Consider the following 24,160-nt stretch of genomic DNA (forward strand, 5'->3'; position numbering starts at 1 on the left):
CACGGGAGGATCTTGTTAATGATCTCAAAGCAGCTGGGACCATAGTCACCAAGAAAACAATTGGTAACACACTACGCCGTGAAGGATTGAAAACCTGCAGCGCCTGCAAAGTACCCCGCTCAAGAAAGCACATGTACAGGCCCGTCTGAAGTTTGCCAATGAACATCTGAATGAATCAGAGGAGAAATGGGTGAAAGTGTCATGGTCAGATGACACCAAAATTGAGCTCTTTGGATCAACTCAACTCGTGTTTGGAGAAGGAGAAATGCTGCCTATGACCCCAAGAACTCCATTCCTACCATCAAACATGAAGGTGGAAACATTATGCTTTGGAAACATTATGCTTTCTCTGCCAAGGGGACAGGACAACTGCACTGCATCAAAAGGGGCCATATACAGTCAAATCTTGGGTGAGAACCTCCTTCCCTAAGCCAGGGCATTGAAAATGGGTTGTGGATGGGTATTCCAGTATGACAATGACCCAAAACACACAGCCAAGGCAACAAAGGAGTGGCTAAAGAAGAAGCACATTACGGTCCAGGAGTGGCCTAGTCTCCAGACCTTAATCCCATAGAAAGTCTGTGGAAGGAGCTGAAGGTTTGAGTTGCCAAATGTCTGCCTCAAAACCTTAATGACTTGGGGAGGATCTGCAAAGAGGAGTGGGACAATATCCCTCCTGAGATGTGTGCAAACCTAGTGGCCAGCTACAAGTGCCTGACCTCTGTAATTGCCAACAAGGGTTTTGCTTATTCTGTCTCTCACTGTAAAAATACACCTCTACCATTAAAATTATGGATCATTTCTTTGTCAGTGGGCAAACATTCAAAATGAGCAAGGGATCAAATACTTTTTTCTCCTTGCCATATGTATAACACAGAGATGTAAAAGGATTAGGATTATTCTTGTTGTCAGTGTGAAGTAGGAAAATACTGTGCAAGTTAGGGTGAGGCTGAGAAAACTAATTTATAAATGTTGAATAGGGTAAAGGGAGAGGAAAGCATGGAAATGCTGTGTGAGAGGAATGTTGGAAGGATAGGGTGAAAATGATGTGTGTCCACAACAGATCTACCAAATTTCAATTTGCTCACCATTCTTCCTTTCAAAAGCAGAGCTAATGAAAACTAGTGGAGTTTCAATTTCCTCGTCAGATGAGGCCCCATGACTTCCTGTTTCTGACATACCATGGTCACCGCAGACAACTATTAAATTAGGAAGGGATTCTTCTTCCTATATTTGGAAATAAAACACAATTCACAGAAAATCACTATTCTGAATGTCAAAAAGAATATCAATTACGTATTATTTAACAGCATCAAATGTAAGTGGTAATAAATGACCACATTTTCAGGATGAGAGCATGGGCATCCATTTTTATTTATTTGCAGCTAGTGAACTAGAATCTTTCTGCATGCAGTTTCATGTGATGCTATCTGCTAAATAGGCAGGGGGACACTACAGCGTTAGGAATGCATGTTTGCATTCATAGCACTATAATGGTCCTTTCCGTGAGTGCCTTGCCTGTGCATTTGTTAATACATCTCCTACTTGTGACTAGATGGCACTTGAGGAAGGAATAGTAATATGGATTATTTGTAAATGAGACCCAAAAACTACCAAATTTGACTTTCTCCAAATTGTGATTTGTCTGTGCCCCTCTAGAAGGAATATAGTTACTTGTAGGTAGCCTTGATGAGTGTTTGTTGTTGACTTGCCTTTGCTTGTCCATTTACTAAGCATGGAAGGTGCTGTGGGGATATTTATGGGATAATAATAGTAAACAGTTGAGAATTAGAGCGAGTAGGCGTACTCCCTGGCTAGAAAGCTTCAGGAGCGCCAAGAAAAGGAGTTCTGCAGCTGTTGTACTGCTTTAAATAATGGTCTAAAATTATTTAATCGCGGGTATCATTAAAAATCTGATCCCAAATGAAAAATAAACAAACAAGTAAAACTTAATATACCACAACCATTATATACACTGGGGTGGGTCTGTGCCACAAAATGTACTAGTAACATAAAGTGTAGCTGGTGCCGCAGAGGGACAGTTCTGCTGCTTGCGTGATGTTGTGCACTAAGGAATCTCTAACCTGAGAGGCACAGGCAAATGGCAGCTGAATGTGTCCCTTGGCATCAGAGTGTAGAAAAAAAATAAATCAATCAATCCCAGGTATCAGCAAGTGGAAAACAAAGTATCTCTGTATGACTAAGGAGATACAAAGTTGCACCTTAGTTTGCTGGAGATTCTTTGTATCAGCCCAATTGCTGTTGAGGGCTGGCAAAGTCAGCTGTTGCAGTAGTTGCCCCTTTTGCTGAAGGAGCTGTAGTAAACCTGTTGAGGGAGAAAAAAGGTTTCTACACTTGTATCAGCCCAATTACTGTTAAGGGATGGCTAAGTCAGCTGTTGCAGTAGTTGCCCCTATTGCTGAAGGAGCTGTAGTAAGCCTGCTGAGGGAAAAAAAAGATTTCTACACTGAACACTTGAAAAACTAGTTGTGGCTAGCTCTAACATCGGTTAGGCAAAACACAGACCCACTCCCCTAACCCAGTGGTCACATCAAACCGTGCTGGTAAAATAAAAAAAGAGTAACGACCTAACGTCCATTTCGGCGCTATTGGAGCGCCTTTGTCAAAGGTGAACTGGCTTATGCACACCGCTGGGTTTAAATACCCGGACCGGCAGATCATGCAACCAATCACGGCGCTGGGCGTGTCTTGCCTCTTCGCGCCAATTTTCCAAATGACGTGTAGCCTGTCATTAGTCCGTGCGTCCGCCCACGTGGGTGTAAGTGGGGCGGGTCCAAGGACGTGGGGAGGATGTCAGTCATCGGCTGATTCCATGTGCCGAAAGAAGGCTCCTCCCCCATATGGAAATAGACCTATGGCTAGCATTAATCCTCGGAAGGCACCGTGCGTGAAAACGCATTGTGCATTCAGACGGGTAAACCTGTCTAGGGGGAATCAATGATGCCAACCACATCAACCAAATGAGTGTCCTAGATAAAGACCCCTAATAATCGGCCTACATATACCGATGGTCCTGTACTGGGACTTGAGAGTAAAATGAGTGTATGGTCACAACTTGAAGAAATATAGAAGGGGCTGTGAAACTAAAAGAAATACAGCTCCCATTATCATCATAAGCATGTGAAATAGGAAGCACAGTTTTTACAGTTACACAGGGCACCACTATAGACTGTAATGTAGGATGGACAGTTATAGCAAGGCTCTTCCTGACGGAAGGCAAGATGCAATTGTATGAATAGAGAGCCCCTACTTCATACAGTATAGGAAGGATCCTATTGGAGGGGGCAGCAATCTCACTTATTCTCCCAATGGGCCAGACAGGAAAAGAGGTGTACTAGGAATGGTGGTCTATGTGGAATAGGTAATGAACGGTCACTTGCTGCTCAGTCAGATGGGTGCCCGGTAAATCACACTCTACATGTACAGAAAGTGATATCTGTTAAAGGGAAGACATAAGTTAAAGACTGGAAAACACAGATCTATATACATATATACAGTGGTAATCATCATGGTTCAATGAACGGAGTGAAGGTAAAGCCTTCATTGAGGCCTTTGGGGGCTAGTGTGTCGAATTTATAAATCCAATAACACTCCCTTCTTTTAAGGGTCTGATCTAAATCCCCTCCTCTTTTACCCAGCTGGATTGTTTCTATTCCCGCAAACGTGATACATTTTGGGGTGTCCATGTGGTTGGTTCTGATGTGCCTGGCAACTGACGTGTCTCTGTTAGAAGGTTACAGAATGGACATGTTCCATAATGCGTCTCTTGAATGGGCGTATGGTTTTGCCCACATATTTCATGCCACACTTGCACATGAGTAAGTAAATCATTCCCTGGGTATTGCAGTTAAAGAACTGTTTTATGGGGATTTCAACAGAGTTGTTATGGTTTGTAAGGGTTTTTATCCCTTTGGCTATATACGTACACGCAACACATCTCCCCTCCCACATTGGTACGTGCCGTGTATAGTCATCCAGGTGGTATTCGTCTTGAGTTGAGAATTGCCCACTATTTCAATTCTCAGATCCCAAAGATCGTTATCGTGCAAGTGAAATGTATTCCATATAAATAAAATCACAATGTTATAAAAATAGATACAATTTATTGTGACAAATTAAATAATAATAATATGTAACATGCGTGATAATAATCAATGAATATTCAGTATAACATGATATGCAATACAATGGCAATACACAATCCAATGGTTAACATAGCAATTGTCAAGATAATGATTTATGATGGGCTTCACAGAGACACTTTCTTTCACACAGCTTGCAGCATAAGGCCATAAAAACTTTAGCTAACAGTTAGAATAACCCTTTCAATGCTGGATAGACCTCCTAGGTGATTAAGATCTATTCTCATGTAATTTTAAATAAAATAACATTTATACCAGCTCATTAGTCATTTCCTGGAACCATCCAATAAGAGTAATCTACCATGTTCTATAAGCGGAATCTTAACTTGCCTAAACAGATTTTATCCTATTTTAGAGCAAATCAATACACCTGGATAAATATCACGATATGCCAACATGTGATAAATCACATAAATACATAATTATTCTAATTCCATCTGCAGAATGGAATGGTTATAACTATGTACTTCTTAATTAACTAAGATTTCTAAATATCGAAATCTGATCGTGATTTATCCAGTCATATATCGTGCTATTAGAAAATTGTAATTACCGTATATACTCGAGTATAAGCAGAGTTTTTCAGCACATTTTTTGTGCTGAAAAACCCCAACTCGGCTTATACTCGAGTCAATAGTCTGTATTATGGCAATTTGCATTGCCATAATACAGACTGGGGCTGTGGGGGCTGCAGAGAGATGTTACTTACCTTTCCTGCAGCTCCTGTCAGCTCTCTCCTCCTCCGCCGGTCCGTTCAGCTCTTCTGTCAGCTCACAGTGTAAATCTCGCGAGAGCCGCGGCTCTAACGAGATTTACACTGGGAGCTGACCGAGGTGCTGAACGGACCGGCGGAGGAGGAGAGAGCTGACAGGAGCTGCAGGAAAGGTAAGTAACATCTCTCTGCAGCCCGCACAGCCCCCTCCTACACAGTGCCCATCCACTGGACCACAAGGAAAGGAGAGCCCCCCTCCCTGGCCAGCTAGCAAGCAGGGGAGGGGGGGACGAAAAAATGTATATATATTAATAATAATAAAAAAATTAAAATAAAAAAATAATAAAATAATAAAATAAAAATAATAAAATTAAAAATAATAATAATAATAAAAAAAGTAATGAAACAAAAAAAAATTAAAATAATAATTAAAAAATAAAAATGCCCACCTCCCACCAAGGCTCTGCATTACACACACACATACACACACTGCACTCTCATACACACACACTGCATTCATTATATACACACACTGTAAATAAATATTCAATTAATATAATTTTTTTAGGATCTAATTTTATTTAGAAATTTACCAGCAGCTGCTGCATTTCCCACCCTAGTCTTATACTCGAGTCAATAAGTTTTCCCATTTTTGGGGGGTAAAATTAGGGGCCTCGGCTTATATTCGGGTCGGCTTATACTCGAGTATATACGGTACTTCAGATTAATTAAATGAAAACAGTCTAATTACCAGTTGAGTAGACATTTTTTATCAGATTAGTAGGTAGTCTCAGGAACTGAATGAATGTGTGATAGGTGTGTAAGAAATTCTGAGTGCCCTGGAGTGGATATCTGTCATGGATTTCTCTGCATTGCCCCTGACTGCACACCTCTTTGTTCTTTGCTTCCTTTGCATTCCTCTCTTCCCTTTGTCTTAACTTTTTTAAAGGGTAAATTCACTAGGTGATAGACCAATAGAAAACTGGAGGTGTGGTTACCTTCCAGATAGCAATTTAAGTATTTGGTCTATAGAGGGCAGTCTCGTCCCACTAAACATTCCTATCCAGGAAAGAGTTAACAATGGGACGCTATACAATATCGAAAGTAAAATTAAATTATTTAACCCCTTAAGGACTGGACTTTTTTTGCGATGTTGTACATTTGCGACCAGGCATCTTTTTACACTTTTGTGGTGTTTGTGTTTAGCTGTAATTTTCCGCTCTCTCATTTACTGTTCCCATACAAATTATATATTGTTTTTTTTCAGGACAAAAAGGGCTTTCTTTACATACCATTATTTATATAATCTCATGTAATTTAATTTTAAAAAAATGAAAAAATATGATGAAAAATTGAAAAAAATAAATTTTTTTTACTTTTATGTGAAAAATCTTTTATTCATCTACAAAAGCGAATGAAAAAAACTGCTAAATAGATTCAACATTTTGTCCTGAGTTTAAAAATACCCAGTGTTTACATGCTTTTTGCTATTTTTTTGCATGTTATAGGGCTATAAGTACAAGTAGGATATTGCGGTTTCAAAACATATATTTTTAAAATGTATCAATAGTGACATTGTAACACTATTATCTGTCATAAATCGCTGAATAACACCCCACATGTACATATTTTTTTTTAAAGTAGACAACCCAGGGTATTCAATATGGGGTATGTCCATACTTTTTTAGTAGCCACTTAGTCGCAAGCACTGGCCAAAGTTAGCGTTCATATTTGTTTGTGTGTGAAAAAAGTAAAAAACTAAATTGAATGCTAATTTTGGCCAGTGTTTGTGACCAAGTGGTTACTAAAAAAGACTGGACATACCCCATTTGCAATACCTTGGGTTGTCTTCTTTCGCAAATGGTATGCCATCATGGGGGTAATTCTCATTCCTGGGCTACCATACGCTCTCAAAGGCAACGTAACCAACCTGGCCATTTTCAATGTAAAAATATTTGACCCATATATTTGACCCTGTAACTTTCAAAAACGCTATAAAACCTGTACATGGGGGGTACTGTTATACTCAGGAGACTTTGCTGAACACAAATATTAGTGTTTCAAAACTGGAAAATGTATCACAACAATTATATCATCAGTAAACGTGCTGTTTATGTGTGAAAAATGCAAAAAAAGTCACTTTCACTGACAATATCATCGCTGTGATTTGTTTTACTGTTTTGAATCACTAATATTTGTGTTCAGCAAAGTCTCCCGAGTAAAACAGTACCCCCCATGTACAGGTTTTAGGGTGTCGTAGAACGTTACAGGGTAAAATACAGTGCTAGCAAATTAAATTCTCTGGACTTTCGGCCTGGGTTGGCAGGCAGGTCCCTTAAATTGCAATCAATAAAATAACTTAATTATGTAAAAATATTACATAAATACGCACGTAGAATTTAAATATATGTGCATATTTATATATTTGAAGTCTACGTGTATATTTATATAATTATTTATGTAATTTTGTATATGGACATATGAATAGTTCGTATTCTTTTTATTTATTTATATATACATAGATATATATACAATTTCATTCTAAGTGTATTTTGATATAAATATATATATATTAATATCAAAATACAGTTAGAATAACATTTCGTATAGATATATAATTTTTTTTTAATTTTTATTATTATTTTTAATTTAATTTAAATTATTTATTATTCGTATTTTATAATAATATATATATATACAATATATATATATATAGTTATTATATATATTATATATATATACGTGTGTAAATTAATTATAAGTGTATTTTTATATTAATATATGTACATATTAATATAAAAATACACTTAGCATGACATTATATATATGATATATAGACATATTATATAGGTATAATATATGTCTATATATCATATCACATATATAATAATATTTTTTTTATTAACTTTCACTTTAAATTTTTTTATGATTTTGCACTGGCAGGGAGACTGCCTGTCAGCACAGACAGTCCCCCTGCAGGCAGAGACTAGGACACCTATTGTGACCATGTGGTCGCCCTGTTGGGCGATCACATGGCCCCAGGGGTCCTAATCCGCCATGGGGAGACTGTCTTGGCTGCAGGCAGTCTCCCCACACCGGGAGCAACGCCGATCGCCGCCGGGGGAACGACGGCGATCGGGTAAGTACATTTTAAATTTAGGACGGTTCAGGACCGTCGTCGGTCGGCAAGGGAAAAATGCCGATGACGGTCCTGAACCGTCTTGCGTCCTTAAGGGGTTAATCTTCTCTGTCACAAATGTCTGGGTTTAGAATTAATTATATTCCATTAGCATTTAGACAGTCTGTCCATCCCCCGTTCTCATTTCTTATCAACAGGTTTGTATATACTATGCATTCCTTAGCTTCTGGCAAAATGGTTAGTTTTACAGAAGGGATAGAAATAGTGTCTTTTGTTAGCTTGAAGATAACAAAATGGAGTCTGGTCTGTTCAGAGTGACTGACAATATACACTTTAATTTCTATCATCGCACAAAATGTCTGCCAATGTAAATACCCTGACAGTGCTGAAGAAGAAATACCGTATATACTCGAGTATAAGCAGAGTTTTTCAGCACATTTGTTGTGCTGAAAAACCCCAACTCGGCTTATACTGGAGTCAGTGTCTGTATTATGGCAATTTACATTGCCCTAATACAGACTGGGGGCTGCAGAGCGTTTACTTACCTCTCCTGCGCTCCTGTCAGCTCCTTTCTCCTCCGCGCCGGTCCGTTCAGCACCTCGGTCAGCTCCCAGTGTACCGGATTGCACCTAAACGGAAGAGGGTCTGCAGTGCTGGGGGATAGGATGGCTAGAAGGTTGGAGTTGATTTAAAACTAGTAGTGGGGGGGGGATGGTCAATCTACAAAATGGAGATAGGACAGAAAGGAGATGGGCTTCAGCACAGTATAAGGAGGGTGGAGACGGGGGGAGGGGCAAGCTCAGAACAGAGAAGCTATGTAATGTTGATAATTCACAAAATATACAAGAGACGCATGATATTAAATGTATGCTTACTAATGCAAGGAGCCTAAATAACAAAATGGGGGAACTAGAGGTATTGGCATACACTAAACAATATGATATAATAGGCATAACTGAAACATGGTGGGATGAGACACATGACTGGGCAGTTAACTTAAATGGGTACATGTTATTTAGAAAGGATAGGAAAAACAAGAAGGGTGGTGGGGTATGTTTGTATGTCAACCATAATTTAGAGCCAAATCTTAAGCAAATGGAATGCGATGAGGAAAATGTGAAAGCTTTATGGGTACCGTATTTATTCGAGTATAACGCGCATTTTTTTTAATTTAAAATTAAGGGTGCGCGTTATACTCGAATAAATATACCTTCCAGGACCGCCGGGCTCATTACAAGCCCGGCGGTCCTGGGGGGGTGGGCAGCAAGCATTTACTCACCTCCGTGCAGCTCCTCCAGCTTCCCAGTGTAAATCTCGCGAGACCCGCGGCCATCTCTGACGCTCTGACATCGTCAGAGCTGGCCGCGGGTCTCACGAGATGTACACTGGGAAGCTGGAGGAGCTGCACGGAGGTGAGTAAACGCTTGCTGCCCACCCCCCCAGGACCGCCGGGCTTGTAATGAGCCTGGCGGTCGGTATAATCGAGCACCCACTCGAATATTTATTCGAGTATAACAAGCACCCTAATTTTAGATTAAAAATCGGTATAAAATTTTATACCGATTTTTAATCGAAAATTAGGGGTGCGTGTTATACACGTGTGCGCGTTATACTCGAATAAATACGGTAAATATCTGCTTGGGGGAAAAGAAGGGAAACCAACTATTGGTTGGGATATGTTATAAACCACCTAATATTAATATTGACGAGGAACAACAGCTGTTTGAGCAAATTGAGAAAGCTGCAAATCTGGGTAACACTAATTATTGGAGATTTTAATTACCCGGACATAAATTGGGACAGAGGGACTAGTAGCTCAGCAAAGGGAATTAGGTTTTTAAACTTGTTAAATGACACCTTCATGTCACAACTTGTACAAGCACCAACTAGAATGGACACTTGTCTGGACCTGGTTTTAACAAACAACGTTGATATTTTGACCAACATTCAAGTAGGTGAGCACTTGGGAAATAGTGATCACAATATAGTGTCCTTTCAAATAAACTCAAAAAAACAAAAGCACATGGGGTATACTAAAACATATAATTTTAAAAAGGCAAATTTCAATAAGTTAAGGGAAGCTTTACATTATATTGACTGGCATAAACTCTTTGGTGCAAAGAACACGGAGGATAAATGGATCATCTTCCAACAAATATTAGAAAGGTACATTTCTCAGTATGTACCATTGGGAAATAAATATAAAAGAAACCAATTAAAACCAATGTGGCTTAGTAGAGTAGTAAAACAAGAGATTAAAAATAAGAAAAGGACATTTAAAGCATTCAAATCGGACAAATCAGATGCATCTTATAAAAGATATAAGAAAGCAAATAATGCGTGCAAAAAGGCAATTGGACTTGCTAAACTTCAAAATAAAAAAAAAATGATAGCTAAAGAGAGCAAAACAAACCCCAAAGCATTTTTTAAGTACATAAATTCTAAAAAAAAAACAAAAATGAAAGTGTAGGTACACTAAAAACTGAAACGGGGGTGTTAGTTAATGAAGACCAGGAAAAGGCAGGAATTTTAAATACCTATTTCTCCTCTGTATATATTAAGGAAGAACCCATGGCAATAGATGTGCAAATGATTGCTACTAAAAACTTGCAGAATAATTGTAATTGTTAGCTCAGGACAAGGTGCTGCAGCAACTAAAGTTAATATAAACAAAGCTCCAGGGCCTGACGATATCCATCCACGTGTACTTAAGGAACTAAGTGTAGAAATAAGTAGGGGTGCACCGAAATTCCGGCGGCCGAAAATATTGTCCGAAAATGGACCTAATCCATTTCGGCCAATATTGGTACATATCGGCAGAAAATAAAGCGTTGGGATTTGTGGGATTTGTCACCCACCAAGTAGCTCACCATCCACCCTGGTACCACTGTGAGAAGACCACACACTGCCGCCGTGCAACCTTCTAACCGGAAGTGCAGTGAGAAGTGGGGCAGCCTGCTGTAAAAACTACCCAGATCGCCTGCGGTAAGTAATTATATTTATTAATAAAATTAATTACAGAGATTCACTAAGAATCCCCAATCCTGTGGGAAGCCATCCACTTAGATATATATTAAGTGATGATTGCCCTGCTGTACAGGAGTCTAATTGTGTCTTAGCCTCCAGGAAGATAAAGTGTATTGCTGTACTGTAACAATTTTCGCGCCCATCCGACATTTTGCCGTTTCTAAAAATAGTGCCATGAGTCTGACTAGTCCTTGCACTCAGACTCAAATGTAAATAAATATAATTAATAAAGTATTATTATTATAATTTAATTATATGTAGCCGGGTGACACCAGGGTGATTCCTACCTAGAGCATTTTGATAAAGAAATACACTTTCCTGCTGCAAACATATCCACATAACCACATCCATTTATTAATTATATTCTGCACGTGCCAATCTGCCCAAAATGCTTTCTTCAAGTCCCTAGTCCACATTTCTAAATCTTTATTATTAATAAATATTATTATTAATTAATATATTATGATTATTGGTATGTCATTTATAGAAAAAAATGAGCTATTCCAGGAGCTAGTCAGATTGAAATATATAGAAAACTCAGGTGAAACAACCAGAGTTTTATATATATTTGAATTGCCAGCTGATATTTATTGAATTTTTATTTCAATCTGACTAGCTCTTGAAATGGCTATTTTTTTTTTCTTTAACCCCTTAAGGACACATGACATGTGTGACATGTCATGATTCCCTTTAATTCCAGAAGTTTGGTCCTTAACCCCTTAAGGACGAAGGACGGTTCAGGACCGTCATCGGCATTTTTGCGTTGCCGACCGGTGACGGTCCTGAACCGTCCTAACCGTCCAATGTACTTACCCGATCGTCGTCGTTCCCCCGGCGGCGATCGGCGGTGCTCCCGGTGTGGGGAGACTGCCTGCAGCCCAGACAGTCTCCCCATGGCGGTTTAGGACCCCTGTGGCCAAAATCTAAATTTAAACCCTTAGCCATAAATGACAGTACGGATGGATCACTTCTATGTTTTTTGGCAAAGTGTACTGTCATTTATGGCTATTTATAAGAAAGGAAAAAATTGGAGGGGTGAAAACAATGTAAAGGAGCTGGCAAAGATAGAGAGCAAATGGATTTTTGATATGGATTGCCTATTCCCTAAGGGTTTAAATTTAGATTTTGAGTTCTCATTTTCTGTAATATTTTTACTTTATTTTTCATTATTCATTCCCCCTTGTTTTATTATCTTATTTTTTATATTTCCTTTTTTTATATTTCCTTTTTGCCTATTTTTGGCCGGCTTCTACACCCCATTTATGTGTCTGCTCCACTATAAGCTTTGTTCACTTAAAGGACCACTCTAGTGCCAGGAAAACATACTCGTTTTCCTGGCACTAGAGTGCCCTGAGGGTGCCCCCACCCTCAGGGACCCCCTCCCGCCCGGCTCTGGAAAGGGGAAAAGGGGTAAAACTTACCTTTTTCCAGCGCTGGGCGGAGAGCTCTCCTCCTCCTCTCCGCCTCCGTTCCTCCCCGTCGGCTGAATGCGCACGCGCGGCAAGAGCTGCGCGCGCATTCAGCCGGTCACATAGGAAAGCATTCATAATGCTTTCCTATGGACGCTTGCGTGCTCTCACTGTGATTTTCACAGTGAGAATCACGCAAGCGCCTCTAGCGGCTGTCAGTGAGACAGCCACTAGAGGAAATAGGGGAAGGCTTAACTAATTGATAAACATAGCAGTTTCTCTGAAACTGCTATGTTTATAAAAAAATTAGTTAACCCTAGCTGGACCTGGCACCCAGACCACTTCATTAAGCTGAAGTGGTCTGGGTGCCTAGAGTGGTCCTTTAAGTGGTTAATTGATATTGAGAGTTTATAAAGATGACAGTTTAAGAGCCACTTTTGTGGATCTCTATTTGCTATATTATGTCTTATTTATATATTTCTTGCTCTATATAATCAATTCTCTTTTAAATACAAATTTTTCCAAGACCGGAAACCACTGAACGCTGTATGCGTTCCACCGTGCGTTCCAACTGACGATACCGGAAATGACGTCGTTCGCAATTACCGGAAGTGACGTATACGGAAGAAAAACACACACAGGTGATCTGCAATGCCGGGCGCATTTAAGCAAGCCACGAGAACCCGAAAATCAGCACTGGAAGAAGGCCACCGAGCCGAAACGCGTCTGCTGTTATTTTATCATTTGATTGTATTTTATTTGTTCTCTATATTTACTCCTACGGTTTACTTTGTTTGGGGTAAGTGGATACCTTTATTTTACACCATTTGTTGTTTGGGTTCCACCCCCTTGTAACCGGGAGTTTGATATTTTATATTTTTATTCATCCAATAAATTCTTTTTTACTACGGAATTCATCATATTTCTGCTTTGGAGTTTCGCTAGCCTGAATTGGCACCTTTGAGCCTGATATACAGAGCCTGGTACGGCTCTGGTAAATGTGAGTGGTAGTCCATCCTCATATTATTCCCATATTTTCAGTATACAGTATACACTATGTTATGTTTTTTATTCTTATTTTATAGATAAGACTCTGCCACTCGCTTGTGCTCAGGTCGTATCTTATGGTTATTATTATTGTTTACTATTACACCTGTTTTGGGGATCTTTTCTCCCTATGTGGTCTCTGATACACACCTTTTACTTATTTGTATTCTGATTTAGTGTCTGGGAAACACCGCTGTATCATACCCTATTTTACATTTATCTCTGCTATATATTTGGAAAAACCTACTCACTATTTTGTATTTTTATCTCTGATGACCTCAACAAGAGGGTAATATAAGAATATGAGGCAAAAAAAAAAAAGGGTTAATAATAAAAAAAAAACATAATACAACAAAAAAAAAAACAAAAAAAAAAAAACAAAACCTGATATTTCTAAGTACATATAACATTCTCAAATAAGTTATCAATAAGTTATCATTAATGTTACATGAGAAAATGTCTCTGTCTAGAACTGGACACTCTAAAATGGCGGATGCCAATACTCTGCATAAATAATTAATAAAAAAAATTAAAAAATCAATGGTAGATCTCACCCGAAGGTAAAGGGACTCTCCATCCCCCGAGAGGGCACACCAATTTTATTCTAGATTTAACCCTGGACACCACTTCTTCATCTACGGTCTCACACAAGACAACAAAACAAAGGGTAAGAATGACTACTCGACTAGAAAACGTCCTACATATACATGGATATACAGACACTTGGAGGGCCCTACACCCCATAGACAAGGACTACACACACCACTCCCTGGTACACGACACATATTAACGGACTGACCGATTTCTACTCCCTATAGCCCATAAAGTGAAAATACCACGCACAACTATAGGTATTATCACATGGTCCGATCATGCTCCGATCACACTATCACTGACGACTCAGCACCCGATGAGCGGGAAGAGTACGTGGAGACTAAACGACTCCCTCTTAACAGACCACACATATATCGATATCGGAATAGATATGTGGCGAAACCAGCTTCGCCACTGTGAACTGGAGAGGCCTGGTTGCTAGCCTCCTGCCCGTTGACTATGGCCCCTGGACATGCTGCACTTTAAAAACTATATTTGGGCATGTAATAATTTATATTGCTGTTACTGGCCCTTTAAAATCAGCGATGGACATTTTGGGACTACTGTCCCTTTAAGACTGTGAAGCATATTCTATTGTACTGCCTGTATATTGTATATGTATTCATGTGTTAAGTTTAACCTGGGTGATATGTATGCAGCATTCATCTGATTGTTCGCTAGAATCACTCCATTCATTATATTGAGTGAAACTACCGAACAACCAGACCACCCAGGAATAAGTGTGCCTCCAATTACCGTTTGCAACAATGTTGCAAACAGGTAATTGGCAATCCATGTAATGTATTCTTTGTCCTCTGGGTGGCCGCCATTCGGGAAACAAACACGTGGCGGCGGCCATCTTTAACTACCGAACAGCGGTGTTTTGCCGTCGAGTGTCTGGAACTGAAATCGGACACTTGACTAGGCAAACACCGCTGAGACCTCCATACTCCCAGAAATTCGTATAGAAACTACCGAATGACCCGTCGTTCGGTAGAAAGAAACATACGAACTAGGGGATTCGTGCGAATCCCCCTTAGTCTCTATAACCCAAGTAATTCGTCTGTTTCATTCACTTGTTTGTGACCGACCGCAGGGCCAAAATGCATGGAACTGTTTTCGGATACTTTACCCATGCGGTCGGTCAAATCTTTGGAACCTCATATCTCCCGAACCATTCATCCGAATGACCTGATTCTTGGATATGTTGTCCCCCTGAATAAGGGCTATCAGGGGATACCTGTTTTGGAGGTGTAGCATATGTATTTGGGGTACATCCAGGAATTGGGGAAAAGGGTGTACGGTATAATTATGTTAAGTGCTAATCTAAGGGGAGGAAATGTGTGGGAGGTACATCCATGTGATTGGTTAAATTCATCCTCCCCCTGGGAGTGTCCTGTATGTACTTGTTTGTAATAAAAGCCAGACTGGGTGTCCCAGTCCAGAGTTCTTGCTTAACCCTCAAAGCGATGTGTCGTCTCGTTCTTTGGGGGAATGGGATTGTTTGCTGACTGCCAGGAGTGTAAGCCGATGTCTGCTTTTCTTGTTCAGCTGTCCCAGTGTTCGTGTGGTTCCAGTCGGGAGAATGGTGTTTGCCGTAGCTGCCTGTGCATCTAGAAAGGGGATTATCGCCTAAACTGGGTTTTATCCTCTTGTAAGTGAAACGGTCCGTTACAATTGGTGGCAAGCGGCGGGATCGTTCCTACAACCAGAGGGACAGCTACAGACAACACTATTTCTGGATTACAAATTGAGGGCAACGCCAGTATCCGTACAGCGACCCTATCTACAAAGGAACTCAGAAAATGGAGAAGAAGCTTCAGGATGTAATGTCCAGTTACGTAGGCCTGTGGGCTGGAGTAGTCCCAGAGGAGGACATGATGAGGTACAGAGATATGGCCAGAGCCAGATTGTGGGACGAAGCCCTAGAAGAAGTACAGTATTCACGAGGGGATCGGCGCCGCAGCAGAAGGCAGCGAATTCTGGCTAGAATGGCAGAGCGGATGCCCCTCCTGAGAAAACAGACCACAGAAAAGTGGGTGACTAGACTCGAGATTCTAATATACGCAGAACTGACGCTCGACAACGCGTACCAGGCGCTACAGTGGTACGCGGCTCAGTGTGTCCCCAGGATGGCAGAGTATGAGTTCCCAGAAGGCGGAGAATACACTGGCCCCGGTCTATTTTGGGATAATAGTGGTGACGAGGACTTTGGGGAAGATACCGACTATCGTTTTTGGGACCTGTACGGCATCCGAGAGAACATGCTGGGTCTCTCTGGCGCTATGGACCTCGAGGCAGACCTACGATATTTGGTCACCAAGGAATGGAACCTGGAGGGGAATAACCTGCGACTCATCAATGAGGCCTGGGAAGAGACAACCGGTCCTCCCGCCCAACAGCAACCAGCAGTACCCGAGGTAGCAGAGTTCCTAGACTGGTCCTGTGAGCAACCCCAGGGAGAGGAAGGTGTCGTCCTTCCTCCCCAGCGGCAGTGTGTACCCCAGGGAGATGAAGGTGTCGTCCTTCCTCCCAAGCGGCAGGCTGAGTTACAGGGGGCAGAGGTTGTTGTTCCTGCCCCCCAGCAGCAAAGTGATGTGCCAGGAAGGCAGTGTGAAGTGAAGGGAGAGGAGAGCAGCGTCCTCCCTCCCCAGCGGCAGTGTGTACCCCAGGGAGCTGAAGGTGCCGTCCTTCCTCCCCAGCGGCAGTATGTCCTGCAGGGAGCAGAGACAGTCAGTCTCGCACCCCAACCGCAGGACAAGGGAATGAAAGGGGAAACAGCTGGTCTCCCTTTTCCCCAGCAGAGAGAGTGGCAGGGAGAGGAGCCTGCTAACGCCTCTCCCCAGCAGCAGTTCACCGTCCAGAGAGAGGAGCTTGTTATACCCTCTCTCCCACGGCAGCCTAACCCACCAAGGGGAGATGTTAAGCCCCACAACTGTGCAGATGGGACTGTAGTCTCTGCACTCACAGCACAAGGGATAGGGACGGTCGGTCCTGTTCCCCAGCCTCAGGGTGATGGATCCAAAGGGGAGACAGTCGGTCTCCCCCTCCGGCAGTCGAGCTGTGCACCTAAAGGGGAGACAGTCAGTCTCCAGCAATCAGGCGCCCACCAGACTACTCCCGTGGTAGTGCTGGCAACCGGACAGAGTACCGCTGGTCTCTGCCCCCTCAGCAACCCACCAAGGCAGCCTACCAGTCTCCCACCCAGCAGCGGTGAAACACCAGAACCTGGACAAAATTCTTCCTCACCCAGATGTAGTAACCGGTTAGTGTGGGTGGGCTGCTCTGTTATTTCTGTTTTGTGGGTGGGTTGCTGGACTAACCAGGGCACTGACCGGCAGAAAGTCAGGTACCCTGTTAGTCTAATTGGCAAAGGGGAGAAATGTGGCGAAACCAGCTTCGCCACTGTGAACTGGAGAGGCCTGGTTGCTAGCCTCCTGCCCGCTGACTATGGCCCCTGGACATGCTGCACTTTAAAAACTATATTTGGGCATGTAATAATTTATATTGCTGCTACTGGCCCTTTAAAATCAGCGATGGACATTTTGGGACTACTGTCCCTTTAAGACTGTGAAGCATATTCTATTGTACTGCCTGTATATTGTATATGTATTCATGTGTTAAGTTTAACCTGGGTGATATGTATGCAGCATTCATCTGATTGTTCGCTAGAATCACTCCATTCATTATATTGAGTGAAACTACCGAACAACCAGACCACCCAGGAATAAGTGTGCCTCCAATTACCGTTTGCAACAATGTTGCAAACAGGTAATTGGCAATCCATGTAATGTATTCTTTGTCCTCTGGGTGGCCGCCATTCGGGAAACAAACACGTGGCGGCGGCCATCTTAAACTACCGAACAGCGGTGTTTTGCCGTCGAGTGTCTGGAACTGAAATCGGACACTTGACTAGGCAAACACCGCTGAGACCTCCATACTCCCAGAAATTCGTATAGAAACTACCGAATGACCCGTCGTTCGGTAGAAAGAAACATACGAACTAGGGGATTCATGCGAATCCCCCTTAGTCTCTATAACCCAAGTAATTCGTCTGTTTCATTCACTTGTTTGTGACCGACCGCAGGGCCAAAATGCATGGAACTGTTTTCGGATACTTTACCCATGCGGTCGGTCAAATCTTTGGAACCTCATATCTCCCGAACCATTCATCCGAATGACCTGATTCTTGGATATGTTGTCCCCCTGAATAAGGGCTATCAGGGGATACCTGTTTTGGAGGTGTAGCATATGTATTTGGGGTACATCCAGGAATTGGGGAAAAGGGTGTACGGTATAATTATGTTAAGTGCTAATCTAAGGGGAGGAAATGTGTGGGAGGTACATCCATGTGATTGGTTAAATTCATCCTCCCCCTGGGAGTGTCCTGTATGTACTTGTTTGTAATAAAAGCCAGACTGGGTGTCCCAGTCCAGAGTTCTTGCTTAACCCTCAAAGCGATGTGTCGTCTCGTTCTTTGGGGGAATGGGATTGTTTGCTGACTGCCAGGAGTGTAAGCCGATGTCTGCTTTTCTTGTTCAGCTGTCCCAGTGTTCGTGTGGTTCCAGTCGGGAGAATGGTGTTTGCCGTAGCTGCCTGTGCATCTAGAAAGGGGATTATCGCCTAAACTGGGTTTTATCCTCTTGTAAGTGAAACGGTCCGTTACAAGATACGTTATGGCAAGCGCACAAACACACCAGCTTTAATAAAAAACAACGTATGTCGGCTTATATAGACATAAATAAGGAACTGGTCACTCTCACCCGCACTAACAAGCACACGCCTTCACACGATACTACACAACGTATCATCCACCTACAAGCACAACTGAAAGAAATAGAGATGGCTAAAACCACATACTTATTGACCAGAATGAAACACAAATTCTTTCAAGAGGGGAATAGAGCAGGGAAAGTCTTGGCAGCACAACTGAAAGCAAAAGCCACATCAACCAAAATCGCTTTTATACACACGAAAGAGGGAGTCAAACTCACTAACCCGCAAGAGATTGCGGAGGAATTTGGCAATTATTACAGTGATCTATATAACCTGGCAAAGGATCCCGAATGCCATGTACCTGTTCAAACAGACATAGATACATTCTTAACAGATATTTCTTTACCCACTCTTACAGTGGAGGAAAGTCGAGGATTGATACAACCATTACCAACACAAGAAATTGTAGACATCCTCAAACAACTCCCAAAACACAAATCCCCGGGACCAGACGGGTTTACAAACCTATACTACTACACCTACAAAGATATACTAGCACCCTACCTGATGACACTATTCAATCACTGCTTCCAAAAAGGAATCATGCCTACAGGGATGCTACAAGCCCATATTACTACCCTACCGAAACCAGGGAAACCTCCAACCCATTGCCCTAACTTCCGACCGATTTCTCTATTAAATTGTGATACTAAAATTTATGCAAAACTCTTAGCGAATAGACTAAACCCTATATTAACTTGTATAATACACAACGACCAAACGGGTTTTATTAAAGGAAGACAGGGATCCGACAATACCAGAAAGATTCTCAATATATTGTCCCACATTGAATCAGAACACACAGAAAGCCTCCTATTGGCACTAGATGCTGAAAAAGCATTCGATTGACTTAACTGGACATACATGACAACGGTCCTCGCTAAATATGGGTTCCCAAAGGAAATGATACAAGGCATAATGTCATTGTATACAAATCCTACGGCCCGAGTCTCTCAATCCGGGTTCCTTTCATCACCCTTTCATCTTACTAACGGCACCAGACAAGGGTGCCCCTTATCCCCGCTCCTCTTCATACTTGCCTTAGAACCCCTGACAATAAAAATTAGACAAGATCCACTAATCTCAGGCATACCTATAAAGCGGTCACATTACAAATTATTGATGTTCGCGGATGATATCCTCCTAACCATCTGCAACCCTGATACATCGTTACCACGCCTTATGAACCTATTACAAGAATATGGAAAAATATCATACTATAAACTCAATGCAGCTAAGACACAAGCCTTACCGCTTCACATACCCACAATACAAGTGGATAAATTACGCCAGACCTTCCTATTTGATTGGAGACAAAATCATATCACATACCTGGGAGTGAAACTTGCTTTACACGCAACCAAAACAGTAACGCTGAACTACACACCACTATCGCACACATGCAACACGCTCTTTCAGGGCTGGGAACAAGTCCGCTTATCGTGGTTAGGAAGAATCCACACTATTAAAATGATAATATTACCCAAAATTCTGTATGTATTCCGAATGTTACCCCTACCTATCCCTCTATACTAAAAACGCTACAGACGACTATATCCAGATTTATATGGCACAAGAAAAAACCTAGATTACCTATCCACTTACTCCAACAGACACAATCCACAGGGGGCCTAGGGGTACCCAAAATTGCCACCTACTATGAGGCAGCTATTCTCGAGTCCGCTATAAAGCTCCACGCCCCTAAACATACGTTCCCATGGGTGGACATGGAAACGGACAAAGCACATCCCCATCCTATTTTACACATAATGTGGGCACCGAAAATACTTTGACCGCAAAAACTAACAGTGTGCCCCTCCTCTTCAGTGACCCTCAAATACTGGGATAAACTTATGGCTACCTTATCAGAAAAAGGGAAATTCTGCATACATGCCCCGCTGGAAGCACTATCAAGGTTAACTCCATGGTTGTCTCTACACACATGGAATGCTTACGGAATTAAATATATTAAAGATATCTGCGATCCAACAGGGATTAAATCATTCCCAAATTTACAAGCCCAGTTCAAATTTCCTAACTCCTTTGTCTTCCCATACCTACAGCTTAAAAGCGTTATAAATACGCATGTCTCCTTTCCAACACAAACCCCATCACAAAGCACCATACAGGCATTAAAGGTCATATCCAGATGCCACTTAACACCGGTTAGACCAAAATCCCTCTCTCTGTGTTATACAGCGACACTTAACCAAATTCAACCCCACTCTTTTAAATATGTGGAACAATGGGAGAAAGAAGGTATCCCCAAGCTTACAGACGAACAATGGACCAAGGCACTGAATACACTAAAAGGCCTTACGTCCTGTTTCTCACATATAGAGGCGCATAAAAAGATCATATATCGATGATACCTTACTCCGCATAGGTTACACCAAATTTTTCCCTCCGCAACCCCAACTTGTTGGAGATGCGAGTTAACGGAGGGCAGCATGACCCACATATGGTGGGATTGCCAAGTGATAAAACCACTGTGGAAACAGGTTCAACAAATACTGATCCAATCTATGAATTACACATCTCCTATCACGCCAACGTTGGCACTGCTAATGATTTTCCCAGACCGTTGGGCCAAAAAATATAAGAAAATAGCTTCCCTAGTTATCCTAGCGGCACGTAACCTAATAGCCCGGTACTGGAAGGGCACAAAATGTCCCTCCCGTAAGGAACTTATAACCACAATTTTACAATATTATAAATATAAGATACTCTCTGCAGAATCCCACATACAAAAGAGAGAGAACAAATATGGCAATCGTGGCTCGCTCTGGTGGATGTCAAATCTGGACCCGCTAGCCAAGATTCTAGTCCTTCTAACTAAAACCCCCCACCCTGACACACGCCACTACTAAGATTTCATTATATCTCCACTTAGGAGACCTTACTTGGAGACACAGAGAAATAAGGGATTAGAACAGGACCCCAACTAAGATATGATATGGGTTAAAAAAATGCGTTGGTCTAGATGCCTAGAGCCAACATAAGGCGCATATCTTAGGTGGGGGTTAAGTGACGTATGATAAGTAGAAACACAGCGAATTGGAGTTTGATATTTTGAGGTACTAGGTCATTTTGTCTTCTACCACTGTTGGAAATATTGTTAGACTTCTTGGCTTGACTCACTTTGTTATATGTAACCAGTTGTATCGTATATATCTCCTTCTGCGTAAGGAAAAACACGATGTGTCGCCCCCTTGTACCCCCCCTCCCTTTTTCTTTATTATGTATCCCTCCCCATTCTTTATGTTGTACCTATTCTTGTCTTCTACTCTCCTGAAAATAAAAAAATCTTTAAAAAAATGTATGTTTTGAAACCGCAATATCCTACTTGTACTTATAGCCCTATAACATGCAAAAAAATAGCAAAAAGCATGTAAACACTGGGTATTTTTGAACTCAGGACAACATTTTGAATCTATTTAGCAGTTTTTTTCATTCGCTTTTGTAGATGAGTAAAAGATTTTTCACATAAAAGTCAAAAAACATGTATTTTTTTCAATTTTTCATCATATTTTTTCATTTTTTTTAAATTAAATTACATGAGATTATATAAATAATGGTATGTAAAGAAAGCCCCTTTTGTCCTGAAAAAAACAATACATAATTTGTATGGGAACAGTAAATGAGAGAGCGGAAAATTACAGCTAAACACAAACACCACAAAAGTGTCAAAAAGATGCCTGGTCGCAAATATACAACATCGCAAAAAAAGTCCGGTCCTTAAGGGGTTAAGGGGTTAAATGACATACCAAGGAAATAATGCACTAATACCTGGCTAATACCCAATGCACTTGCCACTTATCATATTTTAAAGGTCTTTTACCCCATCAATTTAGTATTTGTTTTTAAACTAACAGCTTTGCGTGGCATTGTGTGTATAATATCTATGCATCTGTTTATATATTTTAAGTCACTTTCCTTTTTTTTTTTTTATCTATAGCTGAGGCATAGTCCTCTTTCATTGACTTTACAATGTCAGCGGTTTGGAAATATTGCAAAGTTTCTGATAAAGACACCAAATTTGCCGTCTGCAGTCTTTGTTCAGCTAAAATTTCAAGAGGAGGTACAGTGCAGAGGCAATTTTCCACAACCGGGTTGATATACCACCTGAAAACACGACATTCAATTCAGCATGAAGAGTACAGAAAAGCAACAATGCTTAAAAGTACCCCAACTACTAGCACACCACCAACACCATCTGTAGCCACAGTCTTTGAAAAAATTAAGACATTTGCAAATGATAGTGCCAAAGCAGAAGGCATTACAGAGAAAATAATGGAATTTATTGCCTTAGATGACCAGCCATTCTCTGTTGTGGAAGAAATTGGATTTCGTTAGCTCATACAACACGTTGAGCCTCGTTACACACTGCCAAGCAGACGTTATTTTGCAGAAACCGGTCTACCTGAAATGTTTGGCCGTGTTTCAAAACACATTCATAAGCTCATGACCACAGACATCCCAGCTCTATGTTTTACCACTGACATTTGGAGATCAGATGTAAGTCCAACTAGCATGCTCAGCTTAACAGCGCAGTGGATAGACGCCGATTTTAAATTGCAAACAATTTTGCTTCAGGCACGAGAGTTTGTTGGGTCACATACTGCAGCAACAATATCTGAGGCTTTAGCTAGCATGCTTGAAACTTGGCACATTGACAGGTCTAAAGTGCATCTGATTGTCCGAGATAATGCACGGAACATGGTAAAGGCTCCGGAGGACAGTGGCCTCAATAGTATACCGTGCATGGCACCCATGCTGTAGCTGGCTGTAAATGAGGGAGTGCTGAGTCAGCGCAGTATATCAGATATAACCGCATCAGGAAGAAAAATTGTGGGTCACTTTAAGCATTCTCTGCTTGCTTATTCCCGATTACAAGCTTTCCAAGTACAGTTTGGAATGCCACCCAAACGACTGCAGCAAGATGTAGCCACTCGCTGGAACAGCACGTACATGTTGGAAAGATTACTTGAACAAAAGCGAGTCTTAGCTGCGTACATGGCAGATTACGAACTGCCAGCAACCTTCAGTGCACATCAGTGGATCTTAATTGAAAATATTGTGTCTCTTCTTGCTCCATTTGAACAGTTAACCAAGGAAATAAGCTCAACTAATGCATCTGTTGCTGAAGTTATTCCCTTGATTGCAGCACTGAAGCGTCTGCTAGGAAAAGAGGTGCAAACAGACCATGGCATCAAAACAGCCAAAAGCACTCTATTGGAGGCTGTTAACAAACGCTTTCAAGACACTGAGTCCAACCCCCTGTACTGCATTG

General features: G+C 41.4%; 1 protein-coding gene across 2 annotated transcripts in view; it reads right to left on the reverse strand.

The window, feature by feature from the left end:
- Positions 1 to 24,160, reverse strand: part of PIGG (phosphatidylinositol glycan anchor biosynthesis class G (EMM blood group)) — a 556,446-nt gene that overhangs the window by 368,566 nt on the left and 163,720 nt on the right. For both annotated transcript variants that reach the window (XM_063455507.1, XM_063455506.1), the window contains one exon: positions 1,089 to 1,227. In XM_063455507.1, the coding sequence (XP_063311577.1) occupies positions 1,089 to 1,227 (139 nt within the window). The remainder of the gene's footprint in view (positions 1 to 1,088; positions 1,228 to 24,160) is intronic.

Source organism: Pelobates fuscus, chromosome 5 (genome assembly GCF_036172605.1).
Source record: "Pelobates fuscus isolate aPelFus1 chromosome 5, aPelFus1.pri, whole genome shotgun sequence".
Lineage (NCBI taxonomy): Eukaryota > Metazoa > Chordata > Amphibia > Anura > Pelobatidae > Pelobates > Pelobates fuscus.